Raw genomic sequence first — 25,290 nt, 5'->3', positions numbered from 1 at the left:
CACGAAGTCTTATCTAATGAGTAATGTGGGGCTTGAGACTGCCCCCTTTTTTCCGTTCATGGGCTCAGTCAAAGAGCAGACTGCCTGTAACTCTCCAATTCTAAGTTCTGAGACCAGCAGGTGCTAAAGTCAGCGAGGGAAGGGAGGGCCTGGTGCCTCCTGCTTGCCTGTCACTCTGATGTGCTCTGGGCACACCTCACGCTGAAAATGAACCAGAGCAATCTACCCCTTAAGCCATCTCAGCTCACTTTTAGTCCTGACCACTCCTGTCTATCCAGGGCCTTCCTCTCTCGGTCAAGACATTAATAAACAGTCTCTGAACTGCTGTCTCCCTCTCATCCAGAGCCTTGCCTCTCTCCCTTCTTGCTGCATAGGTTGACTGACACTCGCACTTTGGCTAATTGGTTTCTTAAGGTGGCTGTCCCCTGGGGTGCTGAAGCTTCAGCAGTTGCAGACATGGTCCCTGGAGACTGGCTGCCACACACCTGCCCCTGTCACAGCTTGCAGAGCAATGTGTCTTTTTCCTTTTCCTGAGCCCCTTTTCCCTCTGGGATCTTTCACCGAGTTCTTTGCTGAGCTGAGAGACTCTCGTAATTCACAGTTCATTTACTGAGTGGAAAAGATTAACTACTCTGAAGTGAATGAATGATGGGGGCCTTCTCAGTCAACACTCACCCACTTCCTCCCAGCTCCCTCCCCACAAGCTTCCTCCCCACAAGCCTGAAGTAGGTTACAGTGACCTACAGGCAATAATGACCAGTTCCTATCAAGAGAAGTAAAGAAGGCCTATCTTATTTCTCTTCTCAGTCTTCCACTTGTTTCCAGAGTTGTTAGGGCCAGAGAGTGGACTCTGGCAGCCCTAGTGAACTGTTGTTGGCTACCATTTTCAACAAACCAATTAAAGAGACAAGAAAAAGCAGAGGCCAGAGAAAGATGTTTCCCGTGTGGCCATCGAAAAGCGGCCCTTGGTGTCTCCTCCCGCCATCTTTGCAGTCCTGTTGTAAGGTAGAGGTTTAACTAGAGGGCAAGAGGTTAACCCAGTCAAGATGTGGGCCTGCCCATCATTAACTCATTATTTTCTGGGCTCCAGATTCTCCCACAAGGAGGTCTGACAAGTTGTCAAAACTGTGAAATCTTTCTGGGGGACAGACTCACTCCCTTGTGGTAACATCAGAACCCTGTCCTTTTCTTTTCCCCAGCATAAGGCATGGTGGTGGGGATCATCCTTTTAATAGCCTGATAGCCAAAGGGAGAGGCGTAAGTGTCTGTTTCCACAGTCTTTTCACTCCTTAGTCATCTTTTTAAAGTTAAAGTTAAAAACATCCCCCTTCTCCTTCCTCCTCTTCCTCCTCTTCTTTCTTCCCCCAACACAGGGTTTCTCTGTGTAGCCCTGGCTATTCTGGAACTCACTCTGTAGACCAGGCTGGCTTCTAACTCTGGAGATCCTCCTGCCTCTGCCTCCCGAGTGCTGGGATTAAAATCATGCACCATCATGCCCTGCTTTTTTTTTTTTTTTAAAAAAAAAATCTTGTAGTTGCATAGCCTCAGATTCTGGTTGTATGAGGACTGCAATTGCAGCAGGTTAAAGGTGAGATTTTAGATGAGTCTAAATAGCAACACGGAAGTACCTGCATTCAACTTAGATTTTTAAAATGTATTTGTGTATGTTTTTTGTTTGTTTGGTTTTGTACGTGGTGTGTGTGTGTAGGGGGGTGTGCACATACACGTGTGTATGCGTGTGGAAGAAAAATGTAACTTTGAGTGTCATTCCTCAGGAGCCATCACCCTCATTTTTATCTATCTATTTATCTTCTATCTATCTATCTATCTATCTATCTATCTATCTATCTATCTATCTATCCATCCATCCATCTATCTTCTATCTATCCATCCATCCATCTATCTTCTATCTATCTATCTATCTATCTATCTATCTATCTATCTATCTATCTATCCAGCTAGTTATTTATTTATTTATATATTTATTTATTTGCAGAGTCTCTTTATAGGACCCGGGGTACACCATTTCAGTTAGACTTTCTGGTCAGCAAGCTTCAAATATCTTCCTGTCTCCACCTCTCCAACACTTATCACCATACTTAGATTTTTATGTGGAAGGTGGGGAATTGAACTCTGATCTGAACAGCTTGCACAGTGAGCCCTTTACAATTAATCTGTCTCCCCAGGTGCTGAAAAGTAGTAGCAGTTGTTTGTTTGTTTATTGATTGATTGAGAAGGAATCTCACAGTGTAACCTTGGCTGGAATTTGCTGTGGGATGTTCTGTATGGCAAATGTGTTGCTGATTTATTAGTCAATAAATAAAACACTGATTGGCCATTGGCTAGGCAGGAAGTGTAGGTAGGACAAGGAGGAGAATAAAGCTGGGAAGTGGAAGGCTGAGTCAGAGAGACACTGCCAGCCGCCACGATGACAAACAGCATGTGAAGATGCCGGTAAGCCACGAGCCATGTGACAAGGTATAGATTAATGGAAATGAATTAATTTAAGCTGTAAGAACAGTTAGCAAGAAGCCTGCCACGGCCATACAGTTTGTAAGCAATATAAGTCTCTGTGTTTACTTGGTCGGGTCTGAGCGGCTGTGGGACTGGCAGGTGAGAGAGATTTGCCCTGACTGTGGGCCAGGCAGGAAAACTTAAGCTACAGGAATTTTCTATGTAGCCCAGGATAGCCTTGCACTCTCAGAGATCTGCCTGTCTCTGCATCCTGAGTGCTGTGATTAAAGATGTGTATCACCACACCCAGCTTCTTCTAGTAGTTTTAAATTAATTTCCTTAGGTGGCTGACTATTCTAGGATAGTCATAGAAAATTCATATTTTCTTTTGTTACTAGTTTAAATATACAGCAATCTAAATAGCAGTGAGCTTTGGACATAACTTTGGTGTGGATTTTGCTATGTGCGGCTTCCTTTTCCTGATGGAATGCTGCTGTATCAGGCTGCAGTGTTCCATCCACATCTGTTTGTCTAGTTGTCATCATAAACCGGAGTCTAAGGGTCAGTGGATGTGAACTGCAGTCTTGGGAGCTGGTCAAGCTAACCACCTTGACCAAATCCAAACCAGTTATGACAGACACAGCTCTGGGAAATAGATGGCTTCTTCATGAGAACAGAAAAAGCCTAGATTTAAAACTCTAATATTTTAAAGAAACTGGAGTAAAAATACTTAGATCTTTTATAAGACTTACTAATAGTCATTACTATTAAACTAGAAAATGTTTCCTGAATTTATTCTGGCCGTTTATTTTATATTTTATCTACCCCAATGTTCCTCAAAGCCAGGCAGGACTCAGTGATCCTGAATAGAACATGATGTGGACAGTCCTCCCCACCCTGCTTACACAGCACAGCATGTCCTAAGAGCTGTTATGTACATACTGAAAACAGAACCAGGAAGGAGGAAGAGGTTATGTATCAGCTTGGAATGGGCAGGATGCCGAAGCCAAACCCCAACAGCTGTGGGTGTTTTGCCCAGGATCATTCTTAGGGCAGCACATTCTCTGTGGAAGATCCCTGTTCCAGAGAGATCCCGGCCATTTCCAAGAGGACAGAATAGCTTCACAGAGGGGTCAAGAGGAGTCTAGGTAGACCAGCCTTGCAAGGACATTCTTACCCCAAGCCCATTATCATTAGATCATGCCTTTTTGTAAAATAGCAGTTTACAAAGTTGACCATTCTTCATCAAGCAAAAATACCAAAATGGGCTGATTTCTTTGGGTCTTTGAGTCTACATCGTTAAAGGCTCTTGTCCCATTGAAGATTTTGATTGCTTTTGTTGACCTGTCTTTAGTCATAAGTGTATCCACCATGACCCTAATAATTGATAAGGAAAGACACCACACCTCTCTTCCCCTACAGTGTGCAGGCTTTTATGGAGACACAGGGGCCCATCTCTGTGACCATGCCTCAATTTTCACAAAGACCCAACCCTGAATTGGTGTGTACCACTGACTTGTACCATGACTTTCTTTCTGCTGATTTGATGCCAAATCTCCTGAGTAGGCTTGGCACTGACTTTCTTTGTTTTGTTTTGTTTTTTTAATTTTTTGAGCCAGGGTTTCTCTGTGTAACAGTCCTAGCTGTCCTGGAACTTGCTCTGTAGACCACATCTTCATGTGTTTACTGGCTGTTTTGAAAGCCTCTTTGATGCTGCTGTTGTGCTGGGGAACCGAGGGCCTCCACCGGCTGAGGCTGCTCTGTGTAGGCCCCAGGCCTGGGCACCTCTTTTTTTTTCATTAATATTTTTTTTTAAAGATTTATTTATTTATTATGTATACAGCATGTATGACTGCAGGCCAGAAGAGGGCACCAGATCTCATTACAGATGGTTGTAAGCCACCACGTGGTTGCTGGGAATTGAACTCAGGACCTCTGGAAGAGCAGTCAGTGCTCTTACCCGCTGAGCCATCTCTCCAGCCCCTGGGCACCTCTTTTATGTTTGTCTGTTAGCATGTTTGCTCTTCTTTGTATTCAACTTTCCTTTTAAAAAAGATGGGTTTTTTAAATTATTTATAACAGGTTTTACATATTTTGGGTAAGATGTATATTTTTAAAAGGCATCTGTTGATAATGAAAAAGTAGTTTTAATGTAATTTTTTCCTTTTAAGATTTATTATTTTATTTTTTGAGAATTTCATGTGTGAGTACTGTTGTTACATCAGTCTCCCCCCTTATTTAATGTCATTCATCATTTAAAAAAATCATATAGCAGAGATTGTGTGTGTGCGCGTGTGTGTATGTGAGGTATCTTTTGGGCAGCAAATTCTTTTGAGAGGCTAAGTGTATGTTTTTATTGCAGTGGTTTGTGTTTTTTTTTCAACTATTTACCTGTTTAGAAGAAATCCTTGCTTGGTTCTAGCCTAGAGTAGTTTTATATGGCTATTCATCCAAACTTTCTTGTCTCTGAGCTGTCTTCTTGCTTTTATCAGCTTGATTTTTATCTCTATCTCACCTTTCTGCCTGGGCAATGTTTGACCACATTCTACTCAAGCCAGTACACAGTACATCATCTGGCTTAGGCTGGATTTCTTAGTCTTAGCTATGACCTAACTGACCAGACTTGCCTGCCACCTGCTCTAATTGGCTAGTCTCTACATCCCTATGTCTAATTTTATCCTCAACCTCTCTCCTTGTTATGGATTTTTGACTACTGGTGACCAGTTGTCCTAATCTTAGTTGGAAAAGGGGCGTCCCCTTATTTAGAACATGTGCTAGCTAATCCTAGCTTTTACTTTGGCGTATCAAGGTTGGGTGAAGTGAGAGCATCAGAGGCCATGTTAAACATTCTTTTCTGCACCAAACAAGTTATATTTTTAGCATGAATGACTTCCAGCTGAGAGAATGTGAAAGAGAGATACAGAGAAGCTTGGGAACATGCCATATTCAAGGCTACTCTATCATCTTCAAGTATCATAGGGAGCATTATTGCTATTTGTTTTGGAGAATTAATGATTATCATTAACTGCTATTAAAAATAAAAGACAAAACAAACCAAAAAGGAGAAAATAAAGAAAAAAAGTCCCACATCTTTTCTTGGAGTGCTATAAACAATTTTTGGTTTTGTGTGTGATGTGTGTATTCAAGTTTAAATGTGTGTGAGCACACATGTGTGCAAGTGTGTGTCCATGTGGAGGTCTGAAGTTGACATGAGGTATCTTCCTGAACTGCTCTCTACTTTATTTGTTGAAGCAGAGTCTCTTCCTGAATCCAGAGCTCACCAGGTCTGGCTGGTCTAGCTAGCCAGACTGTCCTGTGGATTCCCTATCTCTACCTCCTGAGTTCTGGAATTACAGGAGCTGCCAAACCTGCTTGGTTTTTATGTGGGTTCTCCAGTATTGGTGAAATTATTAAGGCCACTCCACGTAGTTAAAAGGAGATTTATTTAATGGCGTAACTTACAAATTAAGGGATAGGTAGGTCGCGGGGTCTGGGGAAGGTGTATCGCAGTCCAGCGGTGCTGGAGCTCTGCTTGGCCCACCTCCACTGTCTAGGGTCCCGGAACCAAGAGAGAGCGCTGGCCCATCTGCATCTCGGGTCTCCAGGCACCTCCCTTGGCCCCGCCTTGTAGGCGTGACAGTTGCCAAAGTCTCAATGTGGGTTGGAACTTCCAGATCAAAGCTGGAATGGCTACCCACTACACTCCAGCCTCCTACTTTCCCTACCAAACCATCTTTCCACCCTGCACTAGACAATTTCATTGAACATTCAAAAGGGTGTAGGTGCCTAAATGCAATAATTAGTCTGCTCATTATTTCCATTAAGATAAGCAGGTAATGGGCTGGGAATAAAGCTCAGTGGTACAGCACCTGCCTAGCAAATGTGAGGCCATAATTTTAATTCCCAGCAGCCGGGGTGTGGAGTGGGACGGAGGTGAATGCACTAGAGTACAAGTTAGAGTCTTCTGATGTGGTATTTTCTATTCATGACAAGTGAAAATTATTCAGAAAATTTATGATATCAGATAAATAAATATTGATTCATCACAAATGGCCATCACTGAGGGCTTTCTTTGAGCCAGGCACCATTCTTCATATATATTATTATACTTACTACTGTACTTATCTTCCGCAAAAGCATGAGTTCTAGAGTTTACTTTTACTATTTTAGAAACGAGCAGAGAGGCACTCTCCCATGGTAATTTTGTTAGCAAGTAGAAGACTCAAACATCTGGAGTCTTCTACTTCAAACATCAGCACTTGCTTCTTAATCCCTGTATCTCAAGAAAATTCCTGTTATGTAGCATTAGTAGTACGAAAAGAGAAGGAGAGAAACTTCTGAGTTCCTCCTGTGGCCAACACTGTGCCAGGCAGTTTCGATGCGTTGTCTCTTCATTTTGAAAACAACACTGAAACAGTGATGTGATTTCTATTCTAAGGGTGAAGACAGACTTGTAGAGGTTGATCCACAGCCCTCCATATTAGACTACAGGGAGTGGCTGTTCCGACTGCAGACAGAGCTCTGTGTGCTATGCTATTACCACACTACATGAGATGAGACATTTTGTCCAAGGCCTTTGGTCGTCAAGGATGAAACTGATATGCTGCTAATTGTAGGGTAGTGCCAACAGGGAGCCAAAGGATAGAGAAGGACTTTCCTATTATAATCTGTTGGGCCCCATCTGAAAGATGAGATATGTGTTCATTAGGTGAATGAACACTATAACTCACCTGATTTTCACCTGAGATAACGGAAATAAGAAAAGCTTAAATAGTATTTTTAAAGCTATACTCCAGTTTAATAAATTGCTTAGGGGGTGGCTGGGCATGGATTTTCCGAGTTTAAATGACTTTGGAAAATTATCCCTTTCTTAGATTCCCATAAGAAACTCTGCTATTAAAATATTCTCCTTAGTTCTTATTTATTTATGTTCACATTTATTCACTTATTTAGTTTTAGACAGGGTCTCATTATGCAGCCTTCGTTGGCCTAGAGTTCAGTGGCCTCCTGAGCACTGGGCTTCTAGATGCATGCCATCACAGTCAGCTTCTTAGTTGTTTCTTTAAGCTAAGGAAACTTACCATCAGCTTTTCAAACAAAACCTTAAGAGGATCCAGCTTCATGAATAATGTTACTGATAGACTCTCACATTTTTCAGATTTGATATTTCACAAGATTTACAGAGATTTAAAGAACATATAGTGATTGAAGTGGTCCTTGGAATTTATATTCTACCCATCCATGCATGACGATTCTGCTAACTGAACACTGACTTGAACTGGCTTAGGCGATGTGTGATGTATACATACATATTCTATAAGAAAGCTATGCTATTTTGGTCTCAAGCAATGGGATATGTATTTGTGGATACTTGTTACATGGACAGCTTTCAATAGAATGATTTCCCTCTGTTACTGGTAGGCATCAGAACCCACTTGCATTGGATCTATTTTCAAAGGATCTGTTTCTGGATCCCATTGATTCTGATATCCAGTTCTCATGGTGGAAATGCAAGAGATTCATCTCTGTCGCTTTCATCCTACTGCTCCATAAGGTGGATGATCTGTTTTCTCCTGTTTTGAGACACAGGAGTTAAGAGGCAGGTGCTGAAGGGCTGGGCATGAAGGTGCATGCCTTGAATCCCAGCACTCAGAAGGAAGAAGCAGGTGCATATCAGTGAGTTCCAGGCTAGTCTGATCTGCACAGTGATACCCTGTCTCGAGAAGAAAACAAAACAGGAAGCAGATGCTGAAGCCAGTGATCCCGACTTCTCCATTTTCTGGAGGAATTGCCTGTATCCAGACACCTTTATGAATTCCCATGTAGGATCCTTCTCATTTGTCCAAGCATTAAGTACTCATTTTGTTCACGTTGCTGGAGTGCCGAGTAAATACAACCACCTACACAAATCACAAGCATCTTGTGGGGACTCAGCTGTATATGTATGGATTTTCTTTCCAACCTTTTCTGTCATCTCCATCCTTTTCCCGTTTTCTGGAGCAGAAGCTGTTAACTGGGACTCATTTCCTTAGCATTCTCCTTAGAGCCCTAAGACAAAAGATGCTGCTTCCGCATTCTCAAATGAGAAGCTAGCCTGTCTATGCAGGATGAATAAAAGTTAACAGCCGCTCCTGGGATCTTCACCACCAACAGTCTACGCAGTGAGAAAGCTAAAGGGAAATCCATGGAAGGGAATTCGGAGAGTAGAATGCTTTCTTTCCTACTTCTCTGTGAGGAAAGATGCACCTTCCTTCCCCCATCCAAACTCTCTTTAAACAGATAAAGGACTATTTTATCTCAAACAACAGAAGGTCAGAGAGGCATAACTGATACATTTGGTTATATGCTATTTTCCCTCATGGTCACAAGATGGCTACTCAAGGCTGAAGACAGGCCATGACAAGGGCATAGGTCTCTCTTATCAGGGTGATTACCTTTTCCCCTCTCATTGATCTATTTTCTGTCCTTTCATTATTACTATTGCGTTTTAATTCCTACAGCTTTATGGCAGCTCTTGAGGGTGGACAGTATCAGTCTTTCCTCTTTGTTCTTCTTCTCTTAGTTTCAGAAGCTGATAACAGAATTCCCCTTTCATTTAGTTTGCCAATACTTGAATAACTATACCCCTTCCTGAGAGGCTGGGCAAGCCACATTTAATTTTTAATCTAATCGCAGAGGATATGCATGTTGGATTCATCACATGTGGTGTCTGTTATAACTGTAGACAGCAAGAATCCTTGGTAATGGAGGTCTATGGCATCAACAGCAAACACACAAATATACCCTGTGAATGAGTTAGCACTGGGGCCTGCCTAAGAAAGCTACCAACAACAGAAAACAAGACTCAAAGGAAAACCCAAACCAACCTTATGACAACACTTACCAGATGGGAAGTTGTCTTAGTTAGGGTTTCTTACGCTGTGAAAAGACACAGTTCGCTTATGGTTTCAGATGTTCAGTCAATTATCAACATGGTGAGGAGCATGGCAGCGTGCAGGCAGAGGTGATGCTGGAGCTGAGACTGCTACATCTTGCAGGTAACAGGAAATCAACTGGGCAGTATCCTGAGAATATGAAACCTCAAAGCCGGTCCCCACAGTGCGACACTTCCTCCAACAAGGCCACACCCACTCCAACAAAGCCACACCTCCTAATAGTGCCACTCCTTATGAGATTATGGGGGCCAAATACATTCAGACTACCACGGAAGTCTTATTCCTCTTCTCTAATTGTGCCCTCCATCTGCCCACTGAGCGTCCTGACTACAGAGAAATAGAAGATGGAAGGGGAGGAGAGAAGCTGAGAGACAATGGAGTCATCTTACTTCCTTCCCTCATTGACTTGGACAGGTACCTCTGAGCTGCTGGGAGGGAACATTGATGTTTTTAACTGTTATGAACTTTTTCTTTAGTATTCCAAATGAGGAGAATGCAATGGGATCTTCTGGATAATGTTAAAGGATATGATGAGTTACTAACGCTTCTTCAAAGGTCTTGGTTCTCACCTGGCCTTTTCACTGCTGTAGCATCCATCAGGAAAGGAACACCTTAGTAGTGTTTGAGCTTTGTCCAACATGAGAAAATAACTGTACTAACAGTGTCCTTAAGAGGAACTGGTGGTAAAGAATAAAAAAGTCTAGTTCGTTACTGTCTTTCTTTGCATTCTCTCTTTAGCACTAGTTTAAAATAAATGGGTTAAAGAAAATGATAATGTATGCTGGGGTCATAGGTTAGTTAGTAGAGGGCTTGCTAACATGCACTGAAGCCCTGGGCTTGAGCCCCAACACCACAGAAAACCAGATTAGAAGATTATCAAGATTAGAAGTTCAATAATAATAATAATAATAATAATAATAATAATAATAATAATACATAGTGAGTTTTCAAGGCCAGTTTCGGTTATGTCAGATTCTGTATCACAAAAAGAAAGAAAGGAGAGAGAGAGAGAAAGAGAAACCTTTTGGGGTGGCTCTCTCTCTTTCTCTTTGCTCAGAGATTGCCTCAGATACATAACAGTGTCTTGCATCTTAACCATGTGATCCAGCTTCCACCCAAGAGCATATTAACCAGGAAAGGACATCTTTCTTCCTCATGTCAGGCAGGCTATGTCTCCTGGCGATGTTGAATGGGGGAGGAGCACAGGATAAGGAATGTTGGCACTGAATATAGTCGGTAGTGGAGACAAGGCCCTGACCCTCTCTGTTATTGGGTCAAGAAATGTCCTGCTTTTTTTTCCTTCTTGGATCTAATGTTCAACTTGTCCTCAGTTTCATGGGGTTCAGTAACTTCTTTACTTTGCTTAGCCTTCCCAGAATGACTTATTATCTGTCCTGGAAATTTCTTAAATTTATTTATTTATTTATTTATTTTGGTTTTTCGAGACAGGGTTTCTCTATGTAGCTTTGCGTCTTTCCTGGAATTCGGCTGGCCTCGAATTCACAAAGATCTGCCTGCCTCTGCCTCCCGAGTGCTGGGATTAAAGGCATGAGCTACCACTGCCCGGCCTAAAATTTTTATTTTATTTTATGTATCATCATCACCATTATCATCATCAGTTGTCTTCAACAAAGTTGTATTGCTGTGAAGAGACACCATGACCACAGCAGCTCTTATAAAGGAAAACATTTAATTGGGTTTTGCTTACAGATCAGAGTTTTATACCATTGTTGTCATATTGGGAAGCATGGTGACACACAGGCAAACATAGTGCTGGAGAGGTAGCTGAGAGTTCTACAGCTGGATCAGCGCACAGCAGGAAGAGAGAGTGACTCTGGGCCTGGCTTGAGCATCTGAGACCTCAAAGCCCACCTCCAGTGACATACTTCCTCCAACAAGGCCACATCTACTCTACCAAGTCCACACCTCCTAAGTGTCACTTTCTACGAGCCTATAAGGGGCCATGTTTATTCAAACCACACATTATTATTATTGTTGTTGTTGTTGTTATATGTGGGGGGCGTTCACACACAGGCACCTGCTTGATAAGGCAGCCATGTGGAACTTAGAGGACAACTTCTTGTGGGAGTTGATGCTTTTCTATCCCTGTGGGTTCTGGGGACTGAACTCAGGTCATCAGTTTGTGCATCCAGGACTTTTACCCATTCAGCCATATTTTGGGCCCCCAAAGACTTTTATTTTCTTCAAGTGTACATGTTCCAATTTTAACAACCTATGAACTTAATGGTCTCTATTACTCTTGAGCAGAGATAGATTGCTAAGCGTGGTGAACCATGGAGAACTGGCAGCTACCTCACTGGTGACTGACTGGCAGTTCAGCTTTGATGAAATGAGATCCTTCCCTTTGGTGACCTCAGGTTTTTCTTAGGAAAGTTTGCACTTGGAGAATATTTTTAGTCTAGTAGTTTATATTTACTGGAAGTATGAATGATACTGATGCTTAGAGAAAAAGATTTTCATTTCAAGTGTGGGAAATAAGGAGTCATATTTTCCCAGACATAACATCAAAGTTATTACCAAATACATACTGAGTACAGGGGGATTCTCAGACCAACTTAATCACTGAAATGTCATTGTGCTGATCGGAAGTGGTAGGTATGTTGAGTGTGACCAGCATTCTCTAGTTAACTGTCCTTTATAATTCTGAACATTAAAAAGGTTAAATTCAAAGTACATGTGTTTATGTGTCATGTGTTATTATAATATGATTCATACAGGGCAGTTATTAAATGGCTATTAAAATAACTTTAGATGAGGTGCTGAGATGGCTCAGGTGGGTAAAGGCATCTGCCACCAATCCTGAGGACCCAAGTTTGATACATGGGACCCACATGGTGGAAGGTGAGAACTGACTCCTTCCATATACATGCTGAGGCACATATGCTTCTACACACATATACCTCCACACACATAATAAACAAGTGTACTTAAATATTAAATAGTAAAACATAACTTTAGACAAAATGCCTATCTAGCATACTAAAGTTTAGAAGTGCAATCAGTCCCTTCAATATGAGAGTTTCTTTTCTTACACTATTCATGGTTCATTATATATAAAAAAAATATATATATATATATAAAATGTGGATTCCTCAAAATGAAAGGCATGCCACCCAGTGGCTAAGAAGCAGTATTGCAGGAGAGAAGGAAATGCCATTTGTGATGCTGAGTACAGACATTGAACCACGAAGAAACACGAACAAGCTGGGACTAAAATGGGTTATGAGAGTAGATCTAGAATTAACCTGCTGGTTAATTTTACAGCATGACTACAATGTTTGTATTAATAGAAACACATTCTGCTAACAGACCCTTATTCATTTACCAGTGTAGTTCTGGACTGTGCATGATTTTATAATCCTCCCTACTCTGGGAACATTTCGAAATGTCTGGAGATATTTTTGATCATCACAACTGGGGTGTGTGTGTGTGTGTGTGTGTGTGTGTGTGTGTGTGTGTGTGTACATGCATGTGTGCTTGTACCAGAGATACTACTAAATATCCTATAATGCCTAGGGCAGTCCCAAATGAAAAAGAATTCTCAGTTCAAATGCCAATGGTGCTACTGTTGAGAAACCTGGTTTAGGAAATACTAGTTTCACATATTTCTGAACTAAAAAATGCTTTGAAGAGCTTGAGTCAAAAATCCCTTAGATGCTAGTCTGATTAGACCAGCTTTGTTTTCTAAGGTGTATACTTGTTTGGATTTATTTTATCAGCAACTTTTGTGAATCACTTTCAGACTGTCAGAAAAGGTCTGGATGCTCCCAGATGAACTTTCTTTCTTTCTTTTTCTTTTCTTTCTTTTTTTTTTTGTTTTTGTTTTTTTGAGACAGGGTTTCTCCATGTAGTTTTGGTGCCTTTCCTGGAACTCACTCTGTAGACCAGGCTGGCCTTGAACTCACAGAAATCTGCCTGCCTCTGCCTCCCGAGTTCTGGGATTAAAGACGTGCGCCACCACCGCCGGTGACAAACTTTCTATATCTTGCCTTTCTTCTATTCTATTCCAAGTCTTCCCTCTTTCATTCCCCGTTTCCCTCAACTATGCAGCATTCCATTAGACTGAATAATCTATGTAGTGACCAGATGCCAATACAATAGGCACAGACAAAATCTGGATAGAACTTTTCTGTGTGTGATATTACTAGTTCATTTCCTTTAGGTCTTAACACTGTCTTCAGGTACTAGGCAGATGTGGCTAAGTTTACTTTCACACTTGTGTGGTGAAACAAATGTCAGGGAACCTCTAAAACATATGAAAAGAATTAATAAAACCTTGAGTGTTTCTTATTTTATTTTTATAACAAAGTGTGCAGGTGGTGGTGGTGCACGCCTTTAATCCCAGCACTTGGGAGGCAGAGGCAGTCGTATCTCTGTGAGTTCGAGGCCAGCCTGGGCTACAGAGTGAGTTTCAGGAGAGGCGCAAAGCTACACAGAGAAACCCTGTCTCGAAAAACCAAAAAAAAAAAAACCAAAGTGTGGCAGAGGTTAAAAAAAATGTTTTTGTTTAGAAAGTGTTTGCTTTGAAAAGAAAGCAGAAAAGTATTTTAGTAAGGCTATTGTTTCATAGTAGGTTATGAAACGCAGTTATTACCTTTTTTCTTTCTTTTTTTTTCTTTTATTTTTTTACATTTTAAGCACCTAGTGTTAAGGACACTGCCTCTAGTATCTAGTGTTTGGTACAAAGCATGTGTGTAGGTAACATTTGCTAACTGAGTTAATAACAAAGGTTAAATTCAGGAGGAAAAAGGTGAAACGCCCTTAGCAGTAATACTTAGAGCAGTCATCTACTTCTTCCTTCAATAATAGCTCCTGTGTTTACGTATTCCAGGTAACAGCACCGTCTGTTGGCTTGTCAAATAAAAAAGTGCCAAACTCACTCTTTTTTCTTACCCAGACTTACTTCTTTTCCTTTATTTCTAGTTCTTTTTATAAATAATTTCCCCAGATTGCTCCTTTCCTTGTTTCTTCAAACTTGCCTCTGTTTGCTGCCTTTACAAGTGGAGTTTGCATTCATCTTGGACAGTCTTTCTCTATCTGGGTCTCTGTCCTTAAGACCCACATCTATTAACTTTTGTCTTGGACCTGTGAGTATACTCTGATTTCCCTCACCTCTTTCCACTAATCTTTGGAGCTGGATTGCAACATCAGCGCCTTGCCCATCTTCTTTACCAGAATAACCCAATTTAGCACAATGGTATGGGTTTTGGTAAACAAGATTGAATGCAATGTAGCGATTGATCAAGAGTTTAAAACACCTCGGTTTTGTTGTGAAAGGCTTTTACTTCTTTTCTTTTTTAACTTCTTTTCTAACTTCATTCTCAGTCTGTAGTCTAGCCAAAATACCTCCTAGTATTTGCAGACCAGCTCTTAATACGTTATGCATTTCCCTGCAATGGTCTTCCCTAACCAACTGCCTTGGCATGGCATCCATGCTTTTTACGCTTTGTGAAATTCTGTGCATCCTTAAAAAAAAAAAAAAAAAAAAAAAAAAGAAAAGGCCCCCTTGGGAAAGCGCAAGTTTCATGAGGCTATGGATAAAACTTTGTTTTCTTTTTCATATCTTTAGTAGGCAACAAAGTGAGTTACATCGTAGTTGTTTAATGAAAGGCGAATGGCATCGTTTACATAAAGAAATTTGACTCTGAGAGTGGCCCCTTGGGTCAGTTGGCACAGATTCACACAGAGAAGATGCCAAATCTTTATTAGGAGAACCAGGGCCAAGGCCCACGTAAGCCCATAATTCGCTGGCCCCGCCTCTCGTTCCGGCTCCGGCCCCGCCCCCATACAGGGCCCCGCCCCTCGCCACCCCCCTGGGCGCCAGAGCGCACGCGCAGGGCTGGAGCTGGCGCGGCCGTCCCCTCCCCCAACCCCGCCGCGGGAGGGGAACCGGCAGCCGTGGCTGCTGGGGCCGACGGGGTCGGTCGTCGTCATGGAATACCCGTGGGATGATCTGACCCTGGCCTTCTCCCGCACGTCCATGTTCCCCTTTTTTGACGTCGCCCACTACCTGGTGTCGGTGATGGCGCTGAAGCAGCGGCCAGGTGAGTTGAAGGGGCCCGCTGCGCTCCGGTTCCGCGTAGTCAGTGCCGGGATGGCCCAGACAGGGACTCCTGAATCCCGGGTGGCCCACCTCCCGGTACGGACCACCTGACTCTGACCTCGTCTTAGGGAAATGATGCAGAGCCCTGAACAGAACGCCTCAGGGGGCACCTAGCACCGTGCTCGCGTGTTAAACCACACGAGTGGGTGGCTTTGCGTTTTCTCAGTCACTAGAGACGTGGTACAGGTTAACAGTCACTTGGCATAGTTTAGCATCTGTGTGAACCGTGTGGGGATGTGATGTGGTTTTCACAACCTTGAGTTTCATGAACCATGTGACCAGAGGGCAATGTTTGATTTCCTGTCTCTCACTGGCTTTACTTTTAAAGTTACCCCACGTTTCCATTATTGTTCTGAGTCTCTGTCTTTGCGGGTCAGGCATTTCACCGCCTTCCTGCTATCTGCTGCCTTGCCTTGTCCAGCAGGTGAAGTGTGAAGGCTTGAGGATGACTGTCTTACCTCTTAGGGACTACTGACTTCTAAATCCTTGACTCTTTTACGTGTTTTGAGAATTTCTAAGTCCCACTCATTGTTTGAAGAACAGAGCATCTGCAAGGGCTAATGCTTCTCCGATTAAAAAAGAACTACATTTTTTTAAATACTACTCCACATCTGAAATCTGATAGTATCTTGTATTGACTAAATCAGATGTTCTCGAAGTGTGGTTCACTTTTCACGTGCTTTCCTGTCACACGGTGTAAAAATTCATTGTTTTCATGATAGTCAGAAGTTCTTCACGTCTTCCTTGTCTTTAGGACTGTGCAGTGAAGTTTCCCAGGGGCTCTGTGGCTTACAGTGTTGTAAGAGATGGAAACAAATGATGGGGTCAGCCAGCTGTGCCTGTTTGAAGCTAGACGTTAAGGAGATTGCCCAAATACACAACAGTGTGCCTTTTCTCACGAAATAGTTTGGGCTTTGGGAAATAGTTATTTTAGTAAAGAACACATTATTTTAACATTTAATGCATTATTTTAAAATTAGTATGTAGAAACTTTAAAAACTGTTGACATTTCTAAATGCTAAATGTAAACTAACACTCTAGGCCTTTTGTTGTTACTGGAGGTAATGTTAGGGTAATGCCCTCCCACTCAGTGTAGCTCCAGACTGAGCCATTTCTAATGTCATTTTTTTAAGGATATTATTTACATAAGTATATTCACTATTTTTTTAATCACAAAGTTACATGATTAACCATGGTCATGATTAAAATATAACGTATTTTTTCTCATCTTCTCCAAATCCCCTTGGCCCCTTGGTAGTCCCTTCTTCCAAACCCTGGCACCCCGTGCATGCCTTCTCTAAATTTCAGGGTGTATAGAAATCCAAAATTTGAGACTCCAGGTTTTGAGAATCACTTGGATAATTGAATGCCAATAGACATGGAGGGAAACATGCTTTTCTCCCAATACTAGTAAACGATTGCGTTCACAGGAGAATGCCTATGTAAGCAGGGAGTGTGTTAGAGTGCCCTTTAACGTTAACAGTAGTGATTATTGTCAGTCCTCAACCTCTTGTTATTTTCATAGTCAGAAAATAGTTTTCATTTGCATTTTTCCTGGTTATTAATGTGTGTGCTGCTTTGGTCTTATTGGTCATTTGTGTTTAATTCCTGTAAATGCCTAATATCTTTTCCCTGTTCTGTCGGGATGTAGCTTGTTGTTTTACTTTGTTGATTCTCTTCATGCGTCATGGACATTCTATTGGAAGTGCTAAAGCTTTTTGTTTTATTTTTTTCTCTCGTTAAATTTTAGCTTTTAGTGCAGAAGTTTTAAAAATTTCATGGTTAAATCTATTTTCTTTTTTATAGACAGACGTACTTTTATAGACAGATCTCCTTTATGACTTTTAGGCTTTATATATTGTTTCAGGAAGGTTGGTCTCATGCTGAGGATTATAGAAGTGCTGATTTATGCTCTCTTAAATACATTTATTTTTATTTTTAATTTTTTGTGTGTGTATGTGCACATGAGTACGGGTGCCCGCAGAGGCCACTGGGTCAGAGTTCCCTGGAGCTGGAGTTATGCTAGCTTTACAGGTATTTCTGAGCCATCCATTGAGGGTGCTAGAAACTGAATCAGGTCCTCTGTAAGAGTAGTAAGTGCTCTTAACCATTGAACCATATTTCCAGCCTTTTATTATGGTTTTTAGTTACAAAGGAAGCATTTGGGGCTGGAGAGATGGCTTAGTGGGTAAGAACGCTTGCTGCACAGGCCTGAGGACTTGAGATCGAATCCCCTGTCCCTATGTGAAAAGCTGTGCATAGCTACATGTGCTTGTAAACTCAGCTCTGTGGGGGTTGGGAGAGGCAGGAGGATTGTTGGAGCTTAGCTTCAGGTACAGAGAGAGACCATGTCGGGAAGGAATAAGATGGAAAGTGATAGAGTAGGACACTGATGATGTCCTCTGCTTCCCATGAATACTACGCTCCATTGCACCCTCCCACACACACTTCTTAATTGCTCTGCAACCATTTGGTGGTAGATGGGTATTTCTTGGAAAGTCTTTGAATCTCAGTGATGAATTATTCCAAAGGGCCCTTGGAACTCAGTGATCTCGGCAGAGTGACTAACTGAAGGGCTTGCCCTCTTACAGAGACCATTCTGCATGGCCCTTTGCAGGTCCCTAGTATTTACTTGTTTTCTTCAGCCTTGCATTTCTTTTGGCAGTTACTGAAATTCTTCCAGTAAATTCTCTTTAGCTTAAGCTTGCCATATTGCTTGTAGCCAAGAACCCACATTTCTTTTTCTAGCCTCCTTAGGAGAAACATCAGTCCTGGTACAGAGTGACCAGCAGTAATGCTGATTGTAGTTCCCACCTTACTCCTGATTTTAGTGAGGATGCTCCTAATGTTTAACGAAATGTGATGTTTTCCATAGGCTTTTTGGAGGCATCTTGTAAGACAGTTTTATTGTATTTGTTAAGTCTCTAGGTTGCTCCTCTTTACCACCCAAACAGAGAAGGTGACAAATTTTATCAAGTTTTTTTTTTTAATTAAAAAATCGCCGGGCGGTGGTGGCGCACGCCTTTAATCCCAGCACTCGGGAGGCAGAGCCAGGCGGATCTCTGTGAGTTCGAGGCCAGCCTGGGCTACCAAGTGAGTTCCAGGAAAGGCGCAAAGCTACACAGAGAAACCCTGTCTCGAAAAACCAAAAAAAAAAAAAAAAAAAAAAAAAAAAAAAAAAAATCTATTGATTCAGGATTGGTAAATGTCTGTAATCCTAGTACTTGAGAGGTACAGACAGGAGGACTGGACTGAAGGTGAGCTTGGGCTACATACCAAGACCTTGTCTCAAAACAAAACAAAACAAAACACCCCAAAGAAATCTATTGAGGTAAATAATTATATATAATATATATATATATTATATATATATATTGTTTTGTTTTTCATGTGGAAATGTAATGTCGATTACATGAATGTAATTTTTTTTTTTTTTTTTTTTTTTTTTTGGTTTTTCGAGACAGGGTTTCTCTGTGTAGCTTTGCGCCTTTCCTGGAACCCACTCTGTAGTCCAGGCTGGCCTCGAACTCACAGAAATCCGCCTGCCTCTGCCTCCCAAGTGCTGGATTAAAGGCGTGCACCACCACTGCCCAGCTGCACAAGAATTAATTTGAAAAATTATGAATCATTATATTCTTGGAATAAACTTAGCTTGCTTTATGTATTATTTTAGTGTATTGGGAGTTGAATTGTTAATACGTGATCTAAACTTTTACATTCATGTTTATTATGGGTGTTTGCATATTAGATTTTTTTTTTTTTTTTGAGACAAGGTTTTTTCTGTAGCCCTGGCTGTCCTGGCACTAGCTCTGTGTACTGGGCTGTCCTTGAACTTACAGAGATCTGCCTGCCTCTGCCTCCAGAGTGCTGGGATCAAAGGCGTGCCCCACCACTACCCCGAGGTTCTGCTGTTTTCATAAAATAGGTTTAGATCAAGATGATTTTTTTAAGTAAGTTGCTTGGTAATTTACATTTTTCTCAGGAGTCACCTGTCTCCTTTAGGTTTTTAAGTCTCTCAGAGTAGATCTGTATGTCTCTAGATCCTTTACTAGTTTAGCCTTTATTTTTGGTGTGTGTATGAAGTTTGTATGTGTTCATGCATATAGGTGCCAATGCATGAGGAGGCGAAAGTCGATGATGGGTATCTCCCCTGTTCATCCTAGTGGAGACAGGTTTTCTCACTGAACCTGGAGCTCACTGGTTGTCTCGAACGCAGAGCTTTCTCTGCTCACCAAGTGCTAGGTTATGGATGTGTGCATTGCTGCTCCCAGCTTTATGTGGGCATTAGGGAATCTGAACCCAGGTCTTCATGTTTACATGACAAGCACTTTACCAATGGAACCCTCTCCCCACCCGACCCTGTAGTTTACTCTTAAGCGTTTCTTTGAATTTTGTGTATCTTATGCCTTGTGATACTTTCATAGGTTCTCATGTATCTTTTCTCTTTTCATTTTGTTAAAATACATTTGTCCAGACTTTTGTCTGTAGATACAGTGATTAGCTTGTGTACTCTGCCTGTGTGGTTAGCATTTCTTTTTCTTAATCTAGAACTGAAGGCCTGATGTGTGCACGTCTCATCCGAAGTTCAGCTCCATTATCACTTAGTAGATCCATGCTTTACGAGTTGACGGTGCTGTTGTGATGGCTGCAGAAAACTCCATTTTGTGCTAGGCACCCATGTTACTAGCCATTTGTCTCTGACCTAAATTCCTGAAGGATAAGTTCCCAGCAGCCTTGACTCTTTGCCCCTCCCTAGAATTGTGTAACTGTTGTGAAATGATTAGCTGCTTGCTCTGACTTCTGTAACATCACTTACTCCTGTGTGCAAGGGGAGTAAGGCAGTTCCTTACGCAGCTGTAAATTCCACAGGAGTGAAGTGCTGTGGTTTTCACCTTTAGAAGCCCTTCCTTCACCTGCTTCTGGCTGGCACATCTCTGATTTGGGTTAGAGACTGCGGCCTTGCTATCAGTTTCAATACATTTGGCCAATTATAATCTGAATTGAATCTGGTCGTCTTTTCTGGGTGGTTTCAAACTCTATATAACACTTTAAAGCCCTCAACAAACAGTTCTCCAGAGCTCTAGAACCCATAGCACAGTAAAGCCTATAATTCATGTATGTGCAGATAGCAAAGTTCTTCCCCTATCCACAACAGGGCCCTAAGAATTTAAGGCTAGCCGGAACTATACAATGAGTTCAAAGCCAGCCTGGGCAACAAGAGGTCCTGTCTCACCCCCCACCCCCAAATTCTGAAACAGCTTATCAGTGTAACATTACCAGATTAGTGGGTAGCCATTGACTTTCTATTCAATGTAATTTTTTCTCCAGCCATTAAAATAATTCAGGCAATTTTTAAATGACACTTACCATCATTAGAATACATTCAGCAGAGCGAGTGCACATGCACACACACACACACACACACACACACACAATCCACCTTAACAATGTGCTATAAAAACAAGCTCTGCATTTGGACATTGGCAGCAAATGCAGGAACAAACACCACTGACTTTGTGATGCAGGGAGCGTGGGTGGTTTTAATTCTGTTACCATAGATCTTTCCAGCTTGGCCATCTCCCACCAGAGGAGGATGTGACAGGCTCCTGTTGGTGTGTGGCTGGCAGATGTTAAGTTCCATTTCACACTCACAGCGACGGCTGTGTGCAGCCCACTCCGCAGGCAGACCTCCAGCCTGCTCAGAGATGGCTCTGGGGCAGCCATTACATATGTCTGTGAACAGAGGGGTGTGGGAATTGGTCATAAGGAAAGATTTTCAGGAGAGAAGCAAAGAAAGCTTCATGCTCCTCACGCACAACAGCTGGTAAGTGTGATGTTAAGGAAGGCAGAGTTTAGGCTCGCATTTTAATAACAACAGTGAGCCAACTAAATTATAGCAGGTACTAAAAGACCATTGGTTCAGGATCATATAGAAGAGTTTCTGGAGTCAATGACACTAATAGGAAGATTTTCTAGCTGGTGATTAAAATAACAAATCTGGAGCTGGAGATGTGGCTTGGTAGTGGAGTACTTGGCTAGCATTCACTACTGCTTGGGTTCAGCTGCCAACATAGAAAAACAAGCAAAAGCTGACCAGCCAACAGACTCCCTCCAGGCTGAAGATTTGCTGGATCTGGCCAGCATGGGTTCCTGTAGGATCTGGCCAGTGTGGGTTCCTGTAGGATCTGACCAGTGTGGGTTCCTGTAGGACCTAGGGTTGCTCACAGAGAAGACACAGTGAGACTTCTTTGCTCCATCCCCCAGCTCACTTCTCTTGAGATAGGGTCTCGTGTACTCCAGGCTAGCTTTGAACTTGCTATGGAGCTGAGGATGACCTTAAATTTCTAGTTCTCCTGCCTCCACCTCCTGAGTGAGTGCTGGGATTACAGGTTTGTGTCGGCACACCTAGTTTTATTTATCAAATCCAGGGATTCACGATGCATGCTGAACAAATACTCCACCAGCTGAGATCTGTCCCTAGCAGGTTCTTCTTTTCTCCCCTTTCAAACCTGTATTTCCTTAAGAGCCTGGTTTTATTTTTCATCTCTGCCAACACATCACTGCTCGGAATTTGTATCCTATCATTTGTAAAACCTCTGGGTAGGTTTTATGAAATGCCAGTGTAGGTTGGAGAATGAAAGGTTTTGTGAGAAACTGCTTTTCTGTCAACAGCACTTACACCTTCCCCAGCTTGTTAAACTTTCTGTCAAGGAATCTGAATCTTTTACTGGCCCTACACTGTAAAACGTCTATGCAAATCTATAATCTCTTTCACCTGATAAAACTTTCGATAAGGGAGGCCCATGCACTCCCAGAATATGACGGCCCAGGCTGGCAGATCCCTTTCCTCTTACCTTAAGTTGTTTTACAGCCAGCCAACTGGAAAAGACTGAGGATGTGGCCCCGCCAGTGTGGAGAGGTCTTACACTCCAGGGTGAGGATAAAAATGTATCAGATTTCCTGCTTGGTGTGCTCCCTTGCCTCCTAAAAAGAAATTGCCTTGCTGGGTTATTTTTGTATTGTTTCTTTGTGTGGTAATAAGAATATTCTTCTCTAACAGTTTGGAGAACTACCTCTCATATTTGTCTGGCTGGGGTTTTAGGTTTTTTTCTTCTTTAGATATATTTTTACCATGTTTTAAATTATATGTATGAGTGTCTGTCTGTAGGGGTATGTGTACATGAGTGCAGTTTCCATGGGAAGCCAGAGGTCTGAGGGGGAACTCCAGATTCCCTAGAACTGGACTGTGAGACGACACCCAGCATGGGTGTGGGAATTGAACTTGGGTCCTCTGCAAGAACATTGTGTTCTTAACCATTGAGCCATTTCTTCAGCTCCTAAGTTGTAGTTATTTAAACCCAAGGAAGGAGAGTAGCATCCTTCTCTTTCCAGATTACTTTTGCTTCATAACCAAAGACACAAAAGCATCAGCCTATTTATGTGAATTGGATCTTTTCCCAATTACTTCCATTTGTCTCATAAATAGATCTAGTTCCTCCTAAGTCTTGGCATCTAATTTCTGTAGTTTTTGGCTTGAGTTAGTAGTGTACAATTTTTTTTTTCTAGATAGGGTTTCTCTGTGTAGCCCTGGCTATCCTGGAACTCATTCTATAAACCAGGCTGGTCTAGAACTCAGAGATCCGCCTACCTCTTGCCTCCTGAGTGGTGGGATTAAAGGCATGTGCCACCATTTTTGGCTATATCATCAATTTTAATCTTATTTTCTTATTTTATACTTAAAATCTTATCTCCTTTAGACCTTTTTTGTTTCTGCTTTTAAGTTTTTGTTTTGTTTTGTTTTGAAATTTATGTGACTCAGGGTAGCTTTGAACTCAGCTTAGAGTTGTGGTTTTCAACTTGTGGGTCACAACCCCTTTGGCAAACCTCTGTCTCCATAAGTCTTTACATTACAATTCATAACAGCAAAATTACAATTATGAAGTCACAATGAAATAATGTTATGATGGAAGGGTCACCACAACATGAGGAGCTGTATTAAAGGGTTGCAGCATTAGGAAGACTGAGAACCACTGCCTTAGGGCTTCCCTTGAGTACCGGGATTAGGGTGTGTGCCACTGTTTTTTTTCCCTAAATCTTAATACATTAATTAAATTAAAATAATTTGGCTGTAGTGGCATGAGCTATAATGAAAGTTTGAAGTCCCAGTGCTCAGGAGGTTGACAAGGGATGTTCATGAGTTCCAGGCCAACCTAGGCTGCATAATGAGACTCTCTCTCAAAAAACAACAAAAAAAACCAATCAGCACCCCCATGATCAGCACCCCCACCAAACAAACAAACAAACATACAAACACCTCAAACATATTTATTTAAATCTATGTTCACATCCAGGTTCTTTTCTTCAAGAGCCCCCACCCATGGTTTCATGTAGCCCAGGCTAGCTTTGAACTAGAAGATAGCCCTGGAATTGAGGTCCTCTTGCCTCCACCTCCTGAGTACTCGTGTCACAGGCATGCAGCACCCTGCTCAATTGTTTTGCCGTGCTGCATGCTAAGCAATCACTTCACCAACTGAGCTACGTCCCCGCCTTCTGGAAATTTAATCTACAATTATTTCTTCTATCCATGACATCTATTATTTCAGTCTGAAGTCTACAACAGTTTTGCTAGCTTTCCAATCATGTGTCGTTCATTAAACCAAATTGTTACTGAACAGCATGCTCTTTCAGGCACTATATTAGATATTGAGGATCCCCAAACAAAAGATACTGTTATAGCCCTAAATAAGCTCAGCTTTTTTCTTTTTCAGTAGTGTCTCATAAGGCAGCACTATCCTTCTCACACAGTAATAATAGTTACTCAGTTCAGCTCCGTGAAGACTATTTCAGCTGGATAATTATAATCCCTCCGCACTCCTGTAGTAGTGCACTCATTTGACGGATGTGGAGTTGGGGCGAGTAAGTATCCTTCCTAAGGCACATGGGTAGTAAATTATAGAGCTTGTTCTTGACTCCAGATCTTGCTAGTTCCAGTTTCTTACTGTTCACTGTTCACTTTCGCTTTGCAGCCTTATTAATGTTCTTGGTTTCTCAATATTTATCAGTCTCAATACATTGTCATTTGTTATTTTTTTTCTCCACGATTTTTGTCATTTCCACACCACAAAGCAATTTCTTCATTGTTTTTATAATTACATACAGAAATAAAGGTTGCCATTGTTCCTGCCTCTGGTTTGTGGGAGATGAAAGGGTTAATATATTAAGAATTTGTTAATCTTGGTGTTATAGACAGGTGGAAAGTGACAGCAGCATATCTTGCAGTTTTTATGGATGTCTACATATTCATGCGAGAGGGACAATAGTCATAAATATACAGCCTATGAATGTTCAAAATGTATCTCTCCATGTAATTAATATCTAGATAAGAAGACATGATTTTCAGAAGCACCTTTTGTTGTATGATTTTAAAAGCTAGAATAGGCTCTATCTAGTGTGGAGTGAGAAAGAATGTATTAGAAATGACAGTTCAAGGGCTGGGGCTGGGCCTTAGTCTGTAATGTGCTTGCCACACAAGCATGAGGATCTGCATTCCATCTCAAGTAAGCTGTGTTCAGAAGCTCTGTGCTGTGGCACTCATGGATAATCCCAGTGCTGGGATTTCTGGCTAGCCAGTCCAGCTGAATTGGTGAGTTTTAGGTTCAGTAAGAGACCTGTCTCAAAAAGTAAGCTTGAGGGGGATACCCAGCTTCTACCTCTGCCTCCACATGTGTATACATCTATATAGCTATACACACACACACACACACACACACACACACA

General features: G+C 41.8%; 1 protein-coding gene across 1 annotated transcript in view; it reads left to right on the top strand.

The window, feature by feature from the left end:
* The first annotated feature begins 15,236 nt into the window (after window positions 1-15,236).
* Window positions 15,237-25,290, top strand: part of Tmem38b (transmembrane protein 38B) — a 43,430-nt gene continuing 33,376 nt past the window's right edge. Inside the window, exon 1 of the mRNA XM_052716930.1 lies at window positions 15,237-15,454. Within this exon, the coding sequence (XP_052572890.1) occupies window positions 15,343-15,454 (112 nt within the window). The 5' untranslated portion in view covers window positions 15,237-15,342. The remainder of the gene's footprint in view (window positions 15,455-25,290) is intronic.

The sequence above is a fragment of the Peromyscus californicus genome, unplaced genomic scaffold, assembly GCF_007827085.1.
Source record: "Peromyscus californicus insignis strain IS unplaced genomic scaffold, ASM782708v3 Scaffold_5__1_contigs__length_169319896, whole genome shotgun sequence".
Lineage (NCBI taxonomy): Eukaryota > Metazoa > Chordata > Mammalia > Rodentia > Cricetidae > Peromyscus > Peromyscus californicus.
Note: the sequence above shows the minus strand (reverse complement) of the source record. Positions and strands in the feature narration are given on the sequence as shown.